General features: G+C 41.2%; 1 protein-coding gene across 4 annotated transcripts in view; it reads right to left on the bottom strand.

The window, feature by feature from the left end:
- Positions 1-20802, bottom strand: part of MBOAT2 (membrane bound O-acyltransferase domain containing 2) — a 153335-nt gene extending 132533 nt beyond the window's left edge. For 3 of the 4 annotated variants that reach the window (XR_004054436.1, XR_749744.2, XM_010379688.2), the window contains exon 1: positions 20535-20802. Coding sequence is in view for 1 of the 4 variants with exons in the window: in XM_010379688.2 (XP_010377990.2) it covers positions 20535-20609 (75 nt within the window). In the remaining 3 variants the exon portion in view is untranslated. The remainder of the gene's footprint in view (positions 1-20534) is intronic. The other variant, XM_030921590.1, reaches the window with a different exon arrangement.
- Positions 20803-21160: the final 358 nt, after the last annotated feature.

The following is a 21160-nucleotide window of genomic DNA, read 5'->3' as shown; positions in this document are numbered from 1 at the left end:
ATTACATGATACAGATATAAAAGTATATGATACAGATGTAAAATACATATTTATTTTCATATACAGATGTAAAATACATATTTATTTTCATAAATACATATTGTGTTTTCATTACAAATATATCTATATAAAGTAAGGAAGAATAAAACTGCACACAGATTAGCTAAAATGGAAATTTCTTAGGTGAAATGCACCAATTCCATACTCAAACTACTATAACTCACCCGATATGAAATAGATAATTTAAATAGCCCTGTAACTGTTAACGAAACACTTTGGAATTTAAAATCTCCTAGAAAAAAACATATCTAGGCCCAGATGGTTTTACTGGAGAATTCTATCAAATGTTTAAAAAAGAATTAATACCAGCTTTACACAATCCCTTCCAGAAAACAGAAGAAGGAATACTTCTCAATTCAATAAAGGGAGTGTTCCAGACTTAAGGAGACTAAAGAGACACACGAACTAAATGCAACCTGTGATTCTAAACTGGATGCTGTTGCTAAAAAGGACTTTATGTGATAACTGGTAAAACTTAAAATCTGAAGACTTGATTATAGAAATGTATTAATTTCCTAATTTTGATGGTCATTTTGAGATTACACAGAAGAATGTCCTTTTTTGTAGGAAATCTCACAAATGTATTCAGAAGTGATGGGGCAACGAGTCAGCAACTTACTCTCAAATGTTCAGGAAAACGTTCTCTAAACTGTACTTGGAACTTTTCTGTGAGTTTAATATTGTTTTAAAATAAAAATTATTTCTTAAAAAGATAATATAGGAAGATATCTTTATGATCTCAGCATATAGAAGACTTTCCTAAACTAAGTACAAAAATATCACAAATCATGAATAAAATGTTATAATTTCAATCACATGGAAATTAAGAACTATGAATAGAATGTTATTAAGCTTTTAAAAGGAAAGAAATTCTGGCTTTTATGAAGTCCCATAACATACCTCCTATGTGAAAATACAAATGAACCTTGAAAACATATGCTACGTGAAATTAAACCAGTCACAAAAAGACAAACACTATAGGTTTCCACTTACACTAAGTATCTAGAACAGTCAACTTCATAAAAACAAAAGGCCAGGTGCTGGGACATGGGGAAAACAGGGAGTTGCTTAATGAATATGCAACTTCAATTCTGCAAGATGAAAAAGTTCTGGGGATCTACTGCTCAACACTGTGAATATACTTATCACTACTGAGCTGTGCACTTAAAGATGGTTAAGATGGTAAATTTCATGTTTATTACCACATACATATAAACATTTGTGGTTAACATTACGAAGAAGGCAAGGAAATGATTAACACAATATTCCAGAAGTCATCCCTCTCTGGGATGGGGTCTAGAAAGAGCATGCAGGGAGCTGAAAAGGGTTTTCCTTAAGTTGCAGTGCAAGTGGCTGTCATCATCCTCTAAAAGCATACATTCTCTTGCAAATCTAATTTTTCAAATCAACTCCCCAGAAAAGGGAGGATGTACTAGTACAAAAAGCTCTAAAAATAAATAAAGAACTAGGGGGGAGGGAAGGGAAGAGAAAAAAAACCATAAATTCTTCCAGTATTATTAACTTAAAATTATCTTTTCTGAATAATAATGAATCAATTTCTACAACAACTTAAAGTTATAAGTGGTATCGGCCAAATTTTATTTAATTTTACATAACTACCTTCTAAATAGGGAGCCAAATAATATCAATCCTTCAGCCTCCCTATCTTCATTACCAGAACAGGAGGAGTCAGACAGGAAAACCAGTCGCCCCCACTGGTCTGAACAAGGGGAAGCAGAAAGAGGCGCTGAAGGCCAGTGTTCTCCTGGATAAAGAAAAAGAAAAGCTGGCAGCTACACAGAATGCAGCTTGTTCAGAGGCCTCCCACTCCTGACTAGTTTCCCTCTAAGAAAAAAAAATGTAAGGCTCAAAATATATGCATATAGTTCCTTAGGGGAAAAAAAAAAAAACTAAAATGTCTAGTTCCTTTTCTCAACGGCTTTAAGACATGCAAATCAAATTCTTAATCTTCCACTGCTCAACTGGATATATTAGCTGAGACTTAGGTCAGACACAGACAGGTCACACTGATGCTGATTGTAAATCATCTACATTTTACCCTTTTTTCACAATGCTTTTAGGGGAAAAAAAAAGTTTGATTTAAATTTTTTTCATAATTCGAATCGAATTACCACAGGCTCTTTATTCTACCAAACTAAATTTTTATTCTAAAAATACATGGAATTCTTTAAAGATAAAATGTGTGACCCCCAAATAGAATATTGAGACCCGATCTATACCTGAACTCCAGATTCACATCTTCAATGGTCTACATGTTTATACCTCAAAGTCTAACAAGCATCTGAAACTTTACACAGCCCAAAGGAAAACCTTTCATATCCACCCCTTCCCATGCTCCAAAAGCCACTTCTCTTCCAGTCCTCCCCACCCTCTCCCCTAGCTCCCCACAATTATCTGTCCGAGCTGCTTCGGCCAAAAACTTAGGAAGCGTCATCCTTGAGTCTTCTCTTTTTCTCATAACCACATTCAATCTACCAGTAAGTCATATCAGTTCTACCTTCAAGTATATCCCAAATGAGGCCACTCTTCACCACACCCACCATAACCACCATCACCCAGCCTAGACTACTGTGATCACAAGCCAACTTCCCTCCCTGATTCAACTCTTGCCCTCCACACAGTAATGAGAGCTTCTTCAGAGGTAAACCAGAGTAGCTAATTCCTCTATTCAAAGCATCCACAGTTTATCCCTATGCATAGGCTGCTCAGAATGGCTTCTTCCAAAGAGTGCAATACGGAAAGTGGGAGTAAAAAGAGAAACTTTACAGTGGAGAAATCTGACAGACACTGCCTCAGCCAGGTAATCAAATTAACATCAAGAGTGATCAGTCACACTGAAAGTACACAGCCTTGGAATGATGTGATGAAAACAACACTTCATCTTTGTAGTCTTCCTCTCAAACACCAATAAGCACAGACTCATGAGAAAAACATTCGATAAATCCCACTGGAGAGATTCTACAAAATCCATGACCAGTAATCCTCAAAGCTGACAAGGTCACCAAAAAAAAAAAAAAAAAAAAAAGTAAAGTCTGAGAAACTGCCACAGTCTGGAGGAAGCTAAGGAGACACAACGACTAAATGTAATATGGGCCAGGCATGGTGGCTCACATATGTAATCCCAGCACTTTGGGAGGCTGAGGCAGGCTGATCACTTGCAAAACCAGCCTGGGCGACATAGTGAAATCCCCTCTCTACAAAAAATACAACATTATTTGTGCCTCGTGACGCACGCAGTCTGTAGTCCCAGCTACTCAGGAGGCTGAAGTGGGAGAATCACTTAAGCCCAAGAGGTCAAGGCTGTGGTGAGCCATGATCACATGACTGTACTCTAGGCTGGGGGTGACAGGGCGAGATTCTGTCTTTAAAAAAAAAAAAAAAGAAAGAAAAAAAAGGTAATACAGTAACCTGCATCAGATCCAGGAACACAAAAGGACTCTATAGACTGAACGTCTGTTTCCCCCCAAAATTCATATGTTGAAGTCCTCACCCCCAATGTGATGCATTTGGAGATAGGGCCTTTGGAAGTTAATTTGGATTAGATGAGGTTGTGAGGATAGGTAGGGCCCTGGCCTGACTGGATTAGTGCCGTCATAAAAAGAGACACAGAGGGCTTGCTCTCTCTTTCACCAAGAACACATCTAGAAAAGAGCATGTGAGCACACCCCCCAGGGGTGGCCATCTGCAAGGCAGGAAGAGAGCCCTCACCAGAACCCAACCATGCTGGCACCTGGATCTCAGACTTCCAGCCTCTGGATCTGTGAGAAAATAAATTTCTGTTGTTTAATCCACACAGTCTATGGTTTTTGTTATGAAAGCTAACTAATACAGACCTTAACCTTAAGTAAAAACTAAAGAAATCTATCAAATAACATATAGAGTTTAGTCAACAATAATGTATCAATATTGTTTCACCAGCTATGACAAATGACCATCCTAATGAAACATGTTAACGAGAGGAAAAACTGGACATGGGGTATGTGGAAACTCTCTGTACTATCTTCACAACTTTCTGCAAATTTGAAACTATTTTAAAATTAAAAGTATATTTTCAAAAATCTCATGGCTTCCTATCATATTTATATTATGACCAAAGTCCTCCCAGTCTTTTCCACTCATCATCGAACACTTACACCTTGCTCACTCTGGCCTACCATGTTCACCTTTACTAGGGTTACACAGGATATGAGTTACACAAGTGTACACATTTGTCAAAATTGGTCAAACTGCACAATTAACATCTACACATTTCACCATATTTAAGTTAGATTCAATTAAAATTTTTTAAATATATATGATTGCCAAATGAAAACGCTGATGACCTAAAAAGTACCCTTCAATTTGGCAGCTGAAAACACTCACATTTCTTTTGCTCTAGAATCTGGAGTTTGGACAAGGTTCAGCATGGATACCTCACTGTTTCTCTATTTGGCATAAGAGACTGGAATTATCTAAAGGCTTGCTCACTCACATGTCAGACAGTGGATGCTGGCTGTCATCTGGACTTCAGCTGGGCCTGTAAGATCAAACACCTACACAAGGCATCTTTATATAACCTGGGATTCCTCACAACGCGGTGGCTGGGTTACAAAAATTTTATGTTCAGTATAGGCCCAATTTTGTTTCAACACACACACATACTCTAATATAAATATATTAACAAAAGTTGTCTCTGGACTAAAGGGTAATGGGTGATTTTTTAATTTTCTATTTATACTTTTTTATTTTATAAGTTTCATATGGTAAAGATGTATTACTTTCTAAATCAGATGAGAAATATACAAACTAAATTCAGTTCCCTACTAGGGTATGTAACATATTACTGAAAACACAAATGAAATTAGAAATGCAAAAATGTTAAATATATTTGCATGTTATAAGAGAAGAATTAGCTTTCAAACAGCAAAAACATTATGAAGTACCTCATTTCACCTCCCTTTTTAAGGTATAGATGAAGTGAACTTTGGCTTTGTCCGTGGTTAAGCCCAAATCCCTGCTATTTTGCTTTGGTTTGGGTCTTGGCCTCATGTCTGCTTGCTGGTCATTTGTGGCATCCTTAAATTGGTGGAGGTCAGTGACCATCTGACAGCCTAAACTACCATCATTTCTGATCAGCAAAGTAACATCAAAAATACAAACAATGCATGTCATTCATATTTATTGTTACTATATGAACATCAACTTTCAAATACGTATAAACACTCTACAGTTACCTTGGAATGTAAAGAATAAATGACTTTATATGATTCATATATTACTATTGTATCAGTTTAAATATTTATTACAAAAATAAAATACTATAGCTGAGACTAGGGAAACAAATAAGTTAATGTGAGTATTGAGAAAGGGCTCATTATATGACAACTTTTAGAACATTAGATCCTTTGAGCCAAATTTTTAAAGAAGTCATTAAGAGATTCAATTATTTCACAATATATTATTTGCAAGCTTGTTTAGTGTGCCAACATTAAACAAAATAACCCTTAGGAGCTGTATTTGATTTTGAGTTATTTAGTTTCATTCAAGTAATGAAAAACAGCCTTTTTCATGAAAAACCTCTATCTGTGAATTCAGGAGAACAATTAGCTCTGACATCTGAACACTGCAAGGAGAAAAAAATCCTAAACTCATACATAATAATATCCATAATGAACCATACACAATAAAATATATAAAGGATATGAAGAAAAAAGGAAAGTGTTAAAGAAAACTGGAGTATCTAAAACATGTATTGTTCTCACTAATCAAACCTGAAATTAAGTCTTAGAATGTTTTAATAAAATAGTTCCTATTGTTTTGAATCTACGGAGGGAAACAAATGTTTGCAGAAATGATTAGATGACATTGTTGATCATTTTCAGGAGTCGAAGACAAAGAAATCTTTGAGATTTGAGTAGATGATATTCAGCTTTAACTCAACGTTGATTTTAACACTATCATTGAGACATTTGACCAAAAATGTGTTTGATAAGCCCGTATCTCAGTGCAATTTTAGGTAACACATTTCCAGCATGCCACCTGCATCCTTCAGTTATGCTCCTTTCTCACTCCTGACACACCATCAGCCAGCTAATGTCAAATAAGTCTACTGCGTCAAAAGAAATGGTATTCTGGGCATGCCTCCTGGCTTCTATCATTGGCTCAACAGGATAATTTATGAGAACATGCTTATTATAAATTAGCCATTTTATTTTCAGTACATTTTAGTAAATAATGGAGAAAAAAAACATATCTTCAAATAAGTACACCAACACTGCAAAACTCTAGAGAGGACAACACTTAGAAAGTGAACTTTCAAGATACAGGGCTGTATCATCCCAGGAGAGCTAGAAATGTTCAATCACAAGCCCATGGATTTCACAGAAGACTGAGGGTTACTGACGCCTAATGTACAAATATGCAGTTGTTCATAAGCCAGTCATGTGAAAAAAGAATAGGAAGCGTCCAATTCTCTGAAAGGTAACCACGAAGAAATGGGCTTACCACTTCTGGGTTACTCCAGAAAGTTTGCACGCACGTAAACGACAAACTCTCTAGCAACTACAACTATCCAGAAATGAAACTGGCTGCCCTAACGAAGGGAGCAAGCTCTGTACCAGCAGAAGTGTTCAAGTACAAACCAGATAACCACCACCTGATAAAATTTTATTTCACACAAGCAGTTTGCACAAAAGGTACAATGGCAGACATGGCTACCATTTATAGAGTACTCATTACACACTATACTCCTGTGCACACAGATAAACTCACACAGCTTGTAAGGGATGCTACATTGCAGAACCAAAACTGGAATAGAGGTTGACTCCTGAACCCATGATCTTAGTCACTATAATCTAAATATATGAAACACATTTGTTTTTTCATCTGCTATATCATCCAACCCTGCCAACTCGACCCTCTACTCTCTGAAATTTGAGGCTTAGAAAAAAGTCTGGCAATCAATAAATACCGAATGAGCTAAGCTGTCCCTTCTTTACACTGCAGTTTCCTTAACTAGAAGTTGCACCTTTGCTACAGGATTCCAAGAAAATTTATACTTTCTCCTTCATTTCACAAGGGCTAAACTTCAATGTCACACATTTATCAAATCTGGAGATACAGACAAAATAGGGAAAGTAGTTAAATATTTTTATATTATTTTCTAGTGGTTCCTGCTTTCAATAAAATACAAAAAGGAAAGCAATCCAAGCCCAGCCTCTGGCACTATTCCAGTCTTTTCTGTCTTTGCTGACATGGTACCAACATCCTTTTATCTTTAATATACTATTTTAATATTAATCTCTAAGAATTTTTTAATCTACTGAAGCATTTCCTACCCAATGCAATATTCATTCAAAAATTATTTAACAGATCACTTTATAATCCTATAAAGTAAAACTCTGAGTCTATGCCAAAACCCTTCTTGGAATATTTCTCCATTAATTTATATTTCTTATACCTTAAAAAGAAACTTGAGTCCTTAGAAATGAATTCCCTCAATTCATATAAAAATTGCAACAATACTTAGAATTAATTTTGATTAGTGTATCAGAATTTCCATTCAAGTCTAATAGACAGCTGAGGCTCAATGTTTGATGCCAAGTTTACCAAAATTTTCCTTTACTATGTGGCTTTAAAAGTATTTTCCAAGAACAAAAGGTGAAGACATAACTAGTCTCATTGTACAGGAAATATACAAGGGCTATAATTACAGCACCCAACATTATAAGCTTATACTAAGAACCCCTTAACTATCTCCAAAGATACTAAGTACTAGTTCAACAAACCTCTGCCTTGTCCTCTACCTTCATCTTCTTGGCTCTACTTGCAAACCAAAAATCTCCGTCACTGCTATTCTTGGGATACAGCTAATAAGAACAGCTGTGTCAGTCCTAGTATTAGAAAAGGCATGCTGACACTCACAGTGAAGCACACTGCAGATTAAACCTAAACTCCAAAGCTGATAACTCCAGAGTTATCACAAAATAAAACATTTTGGCCAAAAATCAATACACATTCTAGAAAAACAAAAAACTGACAGGGACTTATCAAGACCTTTCCAAGTATTACTTTATTCCCCTCCAGCTAGACATTTATTTTAATGTCACATACCATAAAATAGCCTTGACAATGTAAACCAATTAATAATAGCAATACTGGATCTGCAAAAAGAATAAAATGCTAGTAGTGTGAAATTCCAACCTTCCACTGTAATGGGGTATTAACTTTCAAAATTATTTCCAAGATGTGATCTTCTCCAAATGAAAAGAACTAGTCAGATAAAATGTGAAACTCTTTCAGTCAATTTAAGGATGAAATTACTAAACGGTGAAATATAAGAACTGTATCTTCAACTACTGTTTGACATGGTTTCCAAGCATTCTGTAGTCCTCAGTGCCCTGCTCTGGTTATAATCCCATTTGTGAATGCTCCTTTTAAGTCGCAGAACACAAGTGTACTTCAGATGGACTGAATACCATAAACTGTAACAGAAACTGTTACCTAACTCCTGGTGGCCAATCAACTAAATCTAGCCTTAGATGTGTTATCAGGGCTCAAAAAGGAGAAAACTTAAAATTTTACCCAAAATTTTAAAAATCCTATTTTCACAAAAAATCAAAATTTCCATCTTCCCTTGACAAATCAGCTTTGGTCGCACCAAGCCAACATTCCTTTACGGTCGCCATTAGCAAAAGTGAGTAGGTGCTTTCCCTTTGGACTGGGCATGGGCTTTCGGACGGTCATGCTGTCCACACCTCAGAAAACCCATGCATCTGCCTTTCCATTTATGTTCCTTCCCTGGTACCCTCCAGACATCTGAACTTGGAATTTATGTTGGGATTAGCTATTTCACCTAACCTCACGATCCGGTCAGCTAAGCAACACCATACAATCAACAAAAACTCCCAGGGCTTGTTGATAAAATGTACTTCTGGTCTCAAGTCACTTTCTGTCTACAATTAATTTCTAGACCTTTATTGCAGGTCTTTACATCTATCATGAAATTTAATATTGTTAAATTAGATAAATCCAATTTTACTTACTATTTATTGAGCACCCAATAGATAAACAGTTTTGTAACTACTTGCTATGTAACAGGCAGCACCTCTCTCCATTCGTTCTTTTTGTTTGTTTTAAAATAGAGATGAAGGTCTCGCTACATTGCCTGGGCTGGTCTCAAACTCCTGGACTCAAGGGATCCTCCTGCCTTGGCCTCCCAAAGTGCTGGGATTACAGGCATGAGCCACCGTGCCCAGCCTCTGCATTGAGTTTTAACAAGGAAAGCATCACTTAGATGTTTTTCATGTATATATTGTAGTTTCAGCTATAATTTAGTTTCAAAAAGAAAGTTAAAAGAACCAGAATGTTTTGTTTGTATAAGCAGGGAGCTATCTATTTTATTTTAACATACACTATACACGAAATTGAACAACTTAAATATATCTAAAATTATACATTATGTATCACTCTGACCTTCCACTAACACACCTAAGTCTGGCACAGAAAATCTCCAAAACCTAAAAAAGTTTCTAAGAGATGATGGATTAAAATGGGATGTTACATCTTTGTCCAATGCCTAGACAGAAGCAAGGCATGCTGGTCAGAGCCCGGGACTTCCCAGAAGAATGTGGTCCACAGGGTTGGCAGCTGGCTGGTCGCCTGGCTCAGCAGAGCTTTCCCCACTCCACAGGGACACGAGTTTACCTGTTCCTTTGAGCTGCTCTGGGAGGATCTATCGATGACTCATCCGCTGCTGCCCAAAAGTCAGGCTTCCCTGGACTGGATGGATGGTTGGAAGACATGGAGGGTGGGTGAGATATCCCAAAGGAGTCTTTCTAGAGGGCCCTACTAGAGGGACACTAAAAGTGGCAGTCCTTTGTTCTCCATCGATAAAGACAATTGTGCAACTGCAGGCTTCTTTTATCTGAATCTCTTGATTAAAATGCTCATAAAGCTTTTTCTAACCACACCTGACACTGTAATCATCCAGCTGAAAATACTGGTACCTCTCAGTTATATTCAATTGTTTTTGAATAATCCAGCCAAAATCCCCCAAAATTCTTCAATGTTTTGCATGTCTCTAGCCTCCTTTTAAGTAACCCATTTGAAAAAGGTTTCTATCGCTCACTTCTTACCTAAGAGAGACCAGCTGCGCAGTCCTTCAGTGAGCTTAACCACCAAAGGCATCAGAATGCTCAAGACTCCACAGCGGTAAGAGGCACAGACCAGCTGCAAGAGAAAGCAGCTACAGAATGACCAGAAGCTCAGTCTGTGTAGAAGCTTGTCGGCCAGTGAAGTGAGTGTCCTCAGATTCCCCAGCCCCTAACCTGCCTTCTACCTAGCCCAGGAGGCGTGAGTGCCAGTGAAAGACAGGAAAAGTGCACAGTTACCAGGAAAAGTCCCCTGGGAACACCCAGCACCACCCCACCAGACAGCACCTCTCAGAACCTGGCCTTTCTAACTTCCTCGGCAGGACCTGGCCCTCTCTACCAGGCTAAGTGCTCCAAGGAGCTGTGGTGTTATAAGTCTGAAAATCACTGCATTCAACTGCAGTACCTCCGCTGTACCCTGTGTCTTGTTCACCACCTGGAATATATGAGACATTCCACTTCTTGTAAAATGGATGACAGAGAACACTCTCCTAGGCTCTGAAAAATGTGAAGACTTAAACAGCATGGTGACCTCCTCAGCCCCTGGAAAAGCACTTAAAGTCAGTAACACCCAAAGCACCAGGTTCTGACTCTGTGTGCATCGTCTTCTCAGTGCTAACCGCAACTCCGTGGGGAGGGACCCACTATGTGCCCTATTTGATAGACCAGGAAACTGAAGCGAATAAAAGATCAGCACCTTGCCAAGAGCACCCAGCTAACAAGCGACAGTCAGAAGCTGAGCCAGTCTATGTTTCATCACACCAGCCCTGCGGACTCCAAACATGCTCCATGCCAAGAATGGTCCTAGGCAGACTGGGACACAAAGATGAGTAAGTGGAGATCCTTATTCTTAAGGAATTTAGTTTGGGAGGGAGACTTGTAAAGCAAGCCAAAAAAACTTCAATGCTCCAGGTGTTATCAGAGTAGAATACAGTGAAAGTGGGGCATGAGGGGACTGTTCAGAGGACCCTAATCAACAGGGCGGCCCAGTCACCTGGAAACATCAGGCACTCTTGCAGCACTGCCTCCTGGAGTTGGAGGGGTACTCACACATGACAAGGAGTCAGTGGAGAGAGGTGAGTACCCCGCATGGGATCTTGCCATTAACTCTTTCCTAAGAAAGACAGAAAGACTGGATGATACTGGGCTTCTGCGGTACATAAATGGGACACGCTGGTTAGTCCAGAGCAAAGGCAAGAGGCGGATCAGGACTACCAGGGGTCTCTCTTCTCTCAGTCCTTCTCCAGAACACTGGCCTCATGACATAAATGCTGCATGGGATGCGAGACAGCTGTGTGAAGGCGTCCCAAGTCATGGGTCCACCTGGGATGCCTGCAGCCTGAGGCTGAAGTATTACAAATACTTAGGGCATGTAGGTGTAGTATGCATGAACACATGATGCACACAAGATACCCAAAAAGGGAGGAAAGGATGAGCAAATCTTAAAACGCTTCATTAAGGAGGCACAGGCTTTAGCTGACTATTGAAAACTATGGATCTGCCAAGCCAGAAAGTGTAGCAGGGATTTCAAGAGGAAACAGCTTAATCAAAGGCAAGGAGTTAAAAGACAGAAAATGTATCGAGGAGCATTTTAAGTAATTGAGTATGCAAGTACTTTAAGCAGCAGAAAGCCAGGATTGAAATTCCAGCTCGCCACTTCTGCATACATTGCTCTAAGCAATTTACTTGGCATGTGTGGAAAGAGTGTGAGAGTCTGCCAGGGGTCGGGGGTTGAATAAGCCATCCTTCGGAGGGTCTAAGCCTACCCCCATCAGACAGAGGCTCTCAAAGGTAAGCTCACAGTAAGAAAAGAACTGCCACATAGTCCAGCAATTTCACTACTGGCTGCAGTGAGCTGAGATTGAGCCACTGCACTCCAGCCTATCTCAATCAATCAATCAATAAAATTTTTAAAGGAGGGTAAAAAGAATCACATGGAGCAGGCTCTCTCATAGAGCAGGCCAAAAGGGATACTTGGCCCAGGCCTCCCATTCGGGGAGGACCCCAAATGTAGACTGTCAACATTTCTACACATGGGATTATACATACAGTCACCAGAGATGCAGTGACAGGATTGAAGGGAGATGTGTACATCATCCAACTTCAGTCTTGTCTTGTTTCAGGGCCAAATTGCCTAGAGTAGAGTCCACTATGAATTTTATTTTTCCCTTGTGACTATATTGTCAATAGCACAATTATACTGCCTTATATTTTGGCGAGTACATGTTAATGTGTTAAATATAAACATTTTTTAAAAATACATTCCATTTTAATAAACTTTTAATAATACGAAGAGCTTAAAAACTTTGGTCCAAGTCTCTTATCTGTGATGGTGGCGGGAGGTGGGGGGAAGGAACCCTGTCAAAAAGGCAGACTCCCTGGCCCTCACTGGGTGTAGCCTGAGTAGAGCCTGGGAATGTACTTTAGTAACAATCCCCAGTGATTTTTGACACAAGTGGTCTCAGAGCCACACTTTAAAAAAGCACCACAATGGCTCGGCAACATGGAAGCTGTGAAGAGTTTTAAGCAAGGAAGTAAATGATGAGTGCTGCGCGTCTCAACATTTGCCACTGGATTCAGCTCCGAGTATCAGAGACAGAAGCCTGATTATAATGGTTTTAAGAGTGAACTGGAGGCCGGGCGCGGTGGCTCAAGCCTGTAATCCCAGCACTTTGGGAGGCCGAGACGGGTGGATCACGAGGTCAGGAGATCGAGACCATCCTGGCTAACATGGTGAAACCCCCGTCTCTACTAAAAAATACAAAAAACTAGCCGGGCGAGGTGGCGGGCGCCTGTAGTCCCAGCTACTCGGGAGGCTGAGGCAGGAGAATGGCGTGAACCCGGGAGGCAGAGCTTGCAGTGAGCTGAGATCCTGCCACTGCACTCCAGCCCGGGCAACAGAGCGAGACTCCGTCTCAAAAAAAAAAAAAAAAAAAAGAGTGAACTGGAATTAGGAAATCAACTATTCTTTCAAAATGTATGACTAAGAAGAAAGAGACAAAATAAGAATGTGCATAAAGGAGTCTGACAACGGGTTTTTTATTTGTATTCATCGGATAGAGAAATAAGTAATACTGAAGCAACCCTAACGTTCTGGATTGTATTTAAACGCCCCTTCAGATCCACTCTCCTCTGTATTCTGTGCCCCCAAAGCACCAACCTGTCCTCTGAAGTAGACTCCAGCAGGAGACGAGAGGATGGGAGAAGCGAAAGGCAGGGGCATGCTCTCCCGGCTGCAGCCCTCACTCAGCTTCGCTGGAGGCTGACTGAGTCCTTCAACTGGAGGCCATCGCTCTTCCTCCCCTGCTGCGAAGAAGTCCCTGCTCCACAGCCACTATCTTGGGGTTCTGCTCCTTCCTTCCCCCTTGACCCTCCACGTCTAGTACAGCTGGCTTGGGAACTTCGCTATTCCTTGATATTCCTCAAGACCTGCCCACATCTTTGTAAATAGCTCTTTAAGTTACCTGGTTGCCTTAGTTACCTACTTCAATCTGTCTCTCTTACCAGAACCCTGAATGATACGTACAACATTAAGCAGAATGCAAATGCCAGAACAATGCCAAATCCAAAATACTCTCGTGGCTCAAATAAGGAAGTGGTCACATCAGATGGGATTCAGAAAAAGATTCGTATGGAAGGTGCAGTGGATACAGGAAGGATGGTTAGAATTGGGAAGCCATGGTAGAAGGGGCATGTCACCAGTGCCTGTTCCCATCTCCTGAATCCTGAGCCTACCTTTCCACCCATCAGCTGCCCCACTTGCCACACACTACATACTGACAAAAGCCTGCTTCAATCACTCATAGCATGCATAAAAATCATTAAAAGACCACTCTGCTGAGGGTAATATTTATGGCTGGTTTTATTTTAAAGGAATCTTACCAAGTGCTATCCTTGTAGAGTCCCACCTGTTAAACCAACTGGAGCCAAAAGCTGAGTATGAGTTGTTTTATTTCCCTGGAAAGTTGGTCCTGATGGACCCAATAAACAGACATGAGGGCTATTTGCACCTACAGAGGCAGTAACAACATAGGAAGCATTTTTAAAGCAGGGAGACAAAGAGCTCTTGAGCAGTGAGGAAGCAGAAAAACCACTTTTGACTCCAAATTCAAAACTAGATTTTAATCCTAGTTTAATCACTGTGTGGGCATATGACCCGACCCAAGCCTTGTATTTCCGTTCCCAAAAAGGAAGTCCTAAAGATTAAAAATGAAATACATATGAACAGATGTTAACTTCTCAAAAGAAAAACATAAATTCCAGAAATTTGATAATTTGTAAAGAGGAAGAACCTGTGCATCGAACATCTACTAGAGGCCTGCCATTTTACAAAGATTACGGTTTCAATCTTCACGATAACCTACAAGTAGGTACTACCACTTATTATTATCCTTATTTTACAGATAAGGAAATCAGGGCTTAAAGAAAAACATAGTGTTTTACCAAAGAGCACAAGGCTGGCAGAGTCTGGCTGCCAACTTAATCATGCCATTTCCACTACACCACTGCCCCACTACTTCCTCTTAATGAAGGACAATGAAATACAGGGAGACCCATATTAGCTGCAGTTGTTGTCAGGGCTTGTGGTATTTTGCTTAGCTGCTCTGAATTAAACAGAGGGGCAGTTTCAACTCTCTTTACTATTGAAAAATCTTCAAAATTTAGTAGTTCACTTTCTTCCTTTAAATTTTTATTTATTTTCTCTCCAACTTAGTCCAAAAAGAATTTGGGCAGCTTCATCAGTTAATAAGACAAACAGAGAATCATGGAATTTTAAAACTAAGACCAACACACACAGAGGAGGAAACTCATTCATGTATAGTAACATATCTAAAACTGTTAACTGACAGGGGCAAAAATACAGATTAGAGATTCTCAGTCCCATATGCCTTCCTGATGAGAAGGAATCGTCCACAGCAGACTGTCAGGATTTTCATGCTCTCATGATGAAGACTAATGCTCATTATGAGTGTAAAAGTAGACAGACAAGAGATAAGAATTAAATATTTATGTTCTAAACCTAGAGCATTCAAATGGCAAGTTGAAAATAAATCTTTGATCTGCTTGTTTTGTTACCATTCATTCACCTTTCCTTCCTAAAAGTCACACTCTTAAGAAGGCTCAATACTGAGAACTTCACCTGTTTCTTCACCTATGAAATGGAATTCATCATAGTACAGACCTGCAGGAAGATTAAAGAAGTGAATGTTTTAAACTACTCTTTTCCCTAACATCAACTTCACTTCACTGGTTATCTATACAGTGCGGCAGGGGGGAATATACAGAAAAGATCAGTCAACGAACTGTCCAAAAAGGAAACAAAGATCTCGTAAGCCCACAATGCTTTCACTCCCTTACACACATCATTATTTTCCCTGTGTCAACCACAACCCCTAGCCCTTCAGTGTTGACTTCAGGCACCTTCAGTTGCTCTCCACCTTTCCCTCCAAAAATATGATCTAAAATTACGATCTGCCAAAAATATTTGCCGCATATTATTAAGACTATAAACTAAAACTGACCTTTTTTATTCAAATAGTAAATACCATACATGCATGCACACACACCCGTGAAGCTAAATACTTCAGGCCTTGAACTTTATCTGACTTCACAAGGTGCTGTGAGGATTTGATTAAATAATATAATCTGTGTGAAACAGCTTTGAAAACTGTATTAAGTGTTAGACATTATAATTATTATCTGACTTTGCAGGATTAGTAACATATAACCATTCCTCCTTCCCTTTCCCCCTCCAAACCTTTCAAAAGATCCTGAGTCTCCATCTTGCCCCTCTCCCTGCCCAGCATTCAGCACATTATCTCTAAAACAATGACCCCTATCCCTAAACACGGCTGCTCAATGACTTTATACAGGCCAGTTTCATCCCTAACTGGCCTTCTGCCAAGTATGCCATCCTGGATATCACATCACTAGAGAAATTTACTCTAGTTTCATAGCAGTAATTACAGCATCATGAGAAATAAGGACAGAAAATGGTTAAAAAGGCAAGAAAGAGGTGGGAGGGAGGGAGGAAGAGGGAAAAGGCTGGATAGCAACCTCAGTCTGGTAACCGGGAGTTAGGCAAATCAAATGTAATAGAGCATAGGGTATGTTAAGATTGAAAAATAAAAACACTCTAAAAAATAGGTTGATCTGGGATATTTAATTATTTTCTTGTTTCATTTTGGTACTCGCTTTCGAGTCTTAAAAATCCAGCACATCAGCAACTATTAATAATAAAGAACACAGATACCTTCAGTGATTCCTGATGTCGTCTAAATAGCACATTTGAGCCTTTTCTTGGCACAGCTCTTTCTCAGTACAATTCCCTCCTCAAAACCCACTTTCCATACATTCCTTTAATCATAACCACCTACCAAACATTACCCTAGAAATAAAGTCATCTGGAAAACAAGGCCTAGAAAGGCAAACATCAGATGCCCGATACTTCCTATCTTGAAGCATCATGTAACCTCACTTAATAGATTCTATATTTTTATTAAAATTTAAGGGCTACTGAACAAATACTATGGCTACCTAAATTCCAATACTTCTGGAATTCTCAGTAAAGATCAAACAGCCCAGGAGTCTACGGCAAAGTCTTTTGCTTCTTTTCCCTCCCTGGCCTCAGCCTAACCACAAAACACTCCTCCTTTCTGCTACCTTGCCCTGCAAGGTGCATTCTTACATTCCATGCAGACCCATAATTTCTATCATCTCATAAATTCCACACTTACCTAGTAAAAAGTCAATTGTTTTTCTTACACTAAAATCCTTTTCTTCCTCAGACATCAAACAACTGCTTTTATAATTTCCTAATTTTTCAAAACATTGTTAATTAGCACATACCAAATTAACATACTAACAAGTTGTATTTTTACACTTTTCATTTCCTGATTTGTCTTTTTCCTGTTGAATCACACTATCCGATTATAACAAATTCATAAGCCTTCTCTCAACTTGGAATAAATTATTTACATTATAAAAATTTTCTATTTTGCTCAATTTAAAAATAATGGATAAATGACTTCAGTCATCCAATTTTACAAAATTGAGATTTAGTTATTCCAACGGCTTCATCAACAAGAAAGTCAACTTTTAAGTGCTTCAAAGAAACAATTTATTATCACTATGAAAAATTAATCCAGTATTTTAAAGCCTTGCTCAAAGAGAAAACAACTCAAAGTACAGTCATGTGTCACTAAATGATGGGGCTATATTCTGAAAAATCATTAGGTAATTTTGTTGCTGTGCGGACACCATAGTGTACTTACACAAACCTAGATGGCATAGCCTGCTACACACCTAGACCAGATGGTACAGCCTATTGCTCCTGGGCTACAAACCTATACAGCAGCATACTGTACTGAATACCATAGTAACACAATAGTAAGTATGTATGTATCTAAACATAGAAAAGGTACAGTAAAAATACAGCATAAAAGATTTAAAATGGTCCAGCTGTATGGGGCACTCACCATGAAGGGAGCCTACAGGACCAGAAGTCGCTCTGGGTGAGGGAGTAGTGTGTGAATGCGAAGGTCCAGGACTCTACCGTACACCACTGTAGACTTCATAAATACTCTACATTTAGGCTACACTGAATTTATAAAATACATTTTCCTTTCTTCAATAATAAATTAACCTTGGCTTACTGTAACTTTTTTATTTTATTAACTTTTTAATTCTTTTGTAATAACAGCATAAAACATACACTGCACAATTGCACAAAAATATTCTTTTTGTATATCCTTATTCTATCAGCTTTTTCTACTAATTTTTTTGTAATTTAAAAAATGATTAAAAACTAAGACATAAACACACACACTAGCCTAGGCCCACACAGGGTCAGGATCATTAACATCACTGTCTTCCACCTCCACAGCCTGTGCCACTGGAAGGTCTTCAGGGGGCAATAACACGCATGGAGCTGCCATGTCCTATAATAACAATGCCTTCTGGAATATTTCCTGAAGGCCCTGCCTCGGACTGTTCTACAGTTAACTTTTTTTTTTTTAAATAAGTAGGAGTATACTCTAAAACAACAATAAAAAGTATAGTAAATACACAAAGCAGTGATGCACTTAGCATTATCAAATATTATGTACTGTACCTAACTGTGTAGTTTTATACACAATGTGCTAGATTTCTATAGGACTGGCAGCACAGTAGGTTTGTTTACACTGGCATCATCACAAACACCTAAGTAATGCGTGGTGCTACGACATGACAATGACTACAGCTTCACTAGGCAATGGAAATTGTTCGGCTCCATCATAATCTTATGGGACCACCATCGGACATACGGTCTGATGACCAAAATGTCACTATGCAGTGCATGACTGTGCTACACAAAGTCAGGGTTACATATGGCTATACAAATTTAGAGTAGTCCCAAGGTACCAACTTAAGACCTTTAGCTAATAAAGAAGGATGTCAAAAATTTTAAGTCCTGTCACTTTCCCTTGATTCTCCTGACTATTTCAGTACTGAAAAGAACTTTCTCTGGATGCTTAAATGAGTTCATTAATATAAAATCACTTTAAAAAGTTATAAGCATTATATAAATGAATAGGTATTATTAGCATATTTAAGAAAATATTTCAGCATAGCAGGGACAGGTAGGGCTACAGCAGACATGGAGTGAAAGGGAAAGAAAGGGGGGAGAGAAAAAGAACGTGAATATGTGCCCATCTCTCTGAAAGAAATGTAAGTGTATACACCTATCTCCCTTGTTCCTCATCAGCAAGGAACTTTTCAACAGACACCCACCCTGCATTTGCTGATACACTGGAAGCAGCCTATTTCAGGCAGGAGTGTGATACGCTAAAAGGTCATACACTGCACACCAGTGTGGAAACGTCAGCAAGAATCCTCCGCAGGGCAGAGAGGATGAAAAACCCTAAATTCTGGTCAATTTATTAATAAAGAGAGAAGAATATTTTCTTCAATTACACGATCAATTTCACTACCATACTTTATTAGCAAGACACACATTAGAACTGTTGTTCAAGACAGGTGGGGGATAGGTACTTTACTATCAACCAGAAGTTATGACTGCGATGTGGAATTTCAACAGAAGCCACAATTGTTTAACACTCCTTCGACATACTTAAGGCGACTTTATTTAAAACAGTAAAGCACAAAGCAGCTAGTATCCTAATGTCAGGTTTCCAGCTTGCTGCTATGGAAAGCCGTCTGAACAAGAAGGAATCCCAGATCGAAATGAAATCCCTGAAGACTAAATGACCGCAGCACCTTCAAGTTCAAGACAGTGAACCTGTATCCAGTGTGAAGTGCAAACACTTCCAGGTTAAGTACACTTGAAATAATTGTAAGCAAAATTTCCAAAGTTAACTACCTTTAGCCTGGGGCTACAGCAATCACCTAACTATACCCCCGCCTGCCCCCCAGCCCCATTAACAACTTCCCTAAATCTCACTCTCACAACAAAACACTTCCAAACTTTCTTTTCTCAGTAAAAATGGCGCTGCTTTTCCCATCACAATGCTGTTTATTTCTCAGTAATCCTTAGGCCCTTTAAACCATCAAACTCGATCGGCCTCATTTAAATGCCACCCTTCCCTAGACACTGTCAAGAGCTTTTTTGACGGTTGAGCAAGGAGGTAAGGCGGCTGCATCAATCTACAGGGTTGCCACTTTCTCAGCTAGAATCCTGGGATTAACTCCCTCTGACTTTTCTTCAAAACCTGTCTGCCTTCCCCCAAACTGTTGCCTCTGTCTCTCTTAAGCCACAATCCAACGCAAACTGTCCCCAAAGTGCAATAGCGCTTAAGCCTCTCCGGGCCCCTAGCACCCATCGACGCCGTCTCTAAGGCACCCAGCACACCCAGACCCATGCATCAGCCTCTCCGGGGGTCGCTCAGAGGCGCGCGCGGGGCAGGCAGCACCACGCCGGGCTCACCAAAGCGCAGCCTTCCGCACCCTTTCTACACCCCGGTCCATGCGCACCGGGGTCTGCTCCGGGACCCGACCCCTGAATCCGAGCGCCGCTACCGCGGAGGGCAGGGACCGCATGCACACCCGCATGCCCATACGACCACCTTCCCCGGGGGCTGTCGCCGGCAACAATGCCCGGCCCACCCCCGCCAGGCCCGGGGCTGGGGGCGCACCGACGAGGGAGGGGGCTCTGGGACAATAACCGGCTTGTTGCCCCCCCATTCCAGGGAGCGGCGGGCAGGGGGGCAATGGGCGCCGGGCCCCAGCCCCCACCCTCCTCCCGGGCCCCCGGTCGGGTGGCACCGCGGCAGGGAGGAGGGGCGGCGAGGGCGCGACGCCCGGCGCCAGGGCGCCTCGGGGTACCTGGTCGATGGGCAGCTGCACGGCGTTGCTGAGGGGCTGCAGCAGGGTGGAGCCCGTGGTGCTGGTGGTGGCCATGGCCGGGCCTCGGCGCTCCGGCCGCCCGCGCTGCTCGCCCGCTCGCGCTGTGCCGGGCGACGACGAGGAGATGGGGATGCAGCGGCGCGCCCGCCCCTGGGCCGCCCGCGGTCTGAGCGCTGAGCGGGGAGGGCTGGGGAGGGGCCGGGGGCGGCGCCCGGCTCGCACCTCCCCCTCCGCCGCCACCGCCTCCCGCGCCTGTCGCCCCCGACCGCCCTGCACAGGCGCGGCCCCTCCTGCCGTAGCCCCAGTCGTCCCCGCCCCGGCGCCCCCGCCGCATCCCCCGCCCCCGACTTCCAGCAGCTTCCAGCGGCCCCCTCCCCACCTCGCGCGCTCTCGCTCCAGACAGCTGCGCGACCCAATCGCGGCGCGGCGCCCTGACGCCCGCAGCCAATCAGAGAGCGTCGGCCGCGCCACGCCCCTCCTCTGTGCCGAGGACCCGGGCGAGGGCGCTGAGGCGCGGCCGGGGCTGCCGACGGAGGGCGGCTGGCGAGCGTCGTGGGGCGCGCTCCTCGGGTGGGAGCATGTAAGAGCGTCTTTGCCCTGACTTC

The sequence above is a fragment of the Rhinopithecus roxellana genome, chromosome 17 (genome assembly GCF_007565055.1).
Source record: "Rhinopithecus roxellana isolate Shanxi Qingling chromosome 17, ASM756505v1, whole genome shotgun sequence".
Taxonomy (NCBI): Eukaryota; Metazoa; Chordata; class Mammalia; order Primates; family Cercopithecidae; genus Rhinopithecus; species Rhinopithecus roxellana.
The sequence above is the reverse complement of the archived record's forward strand: the minus strand, read 5'-3'. Positions and strand labels throughout refer to the sequence as shown.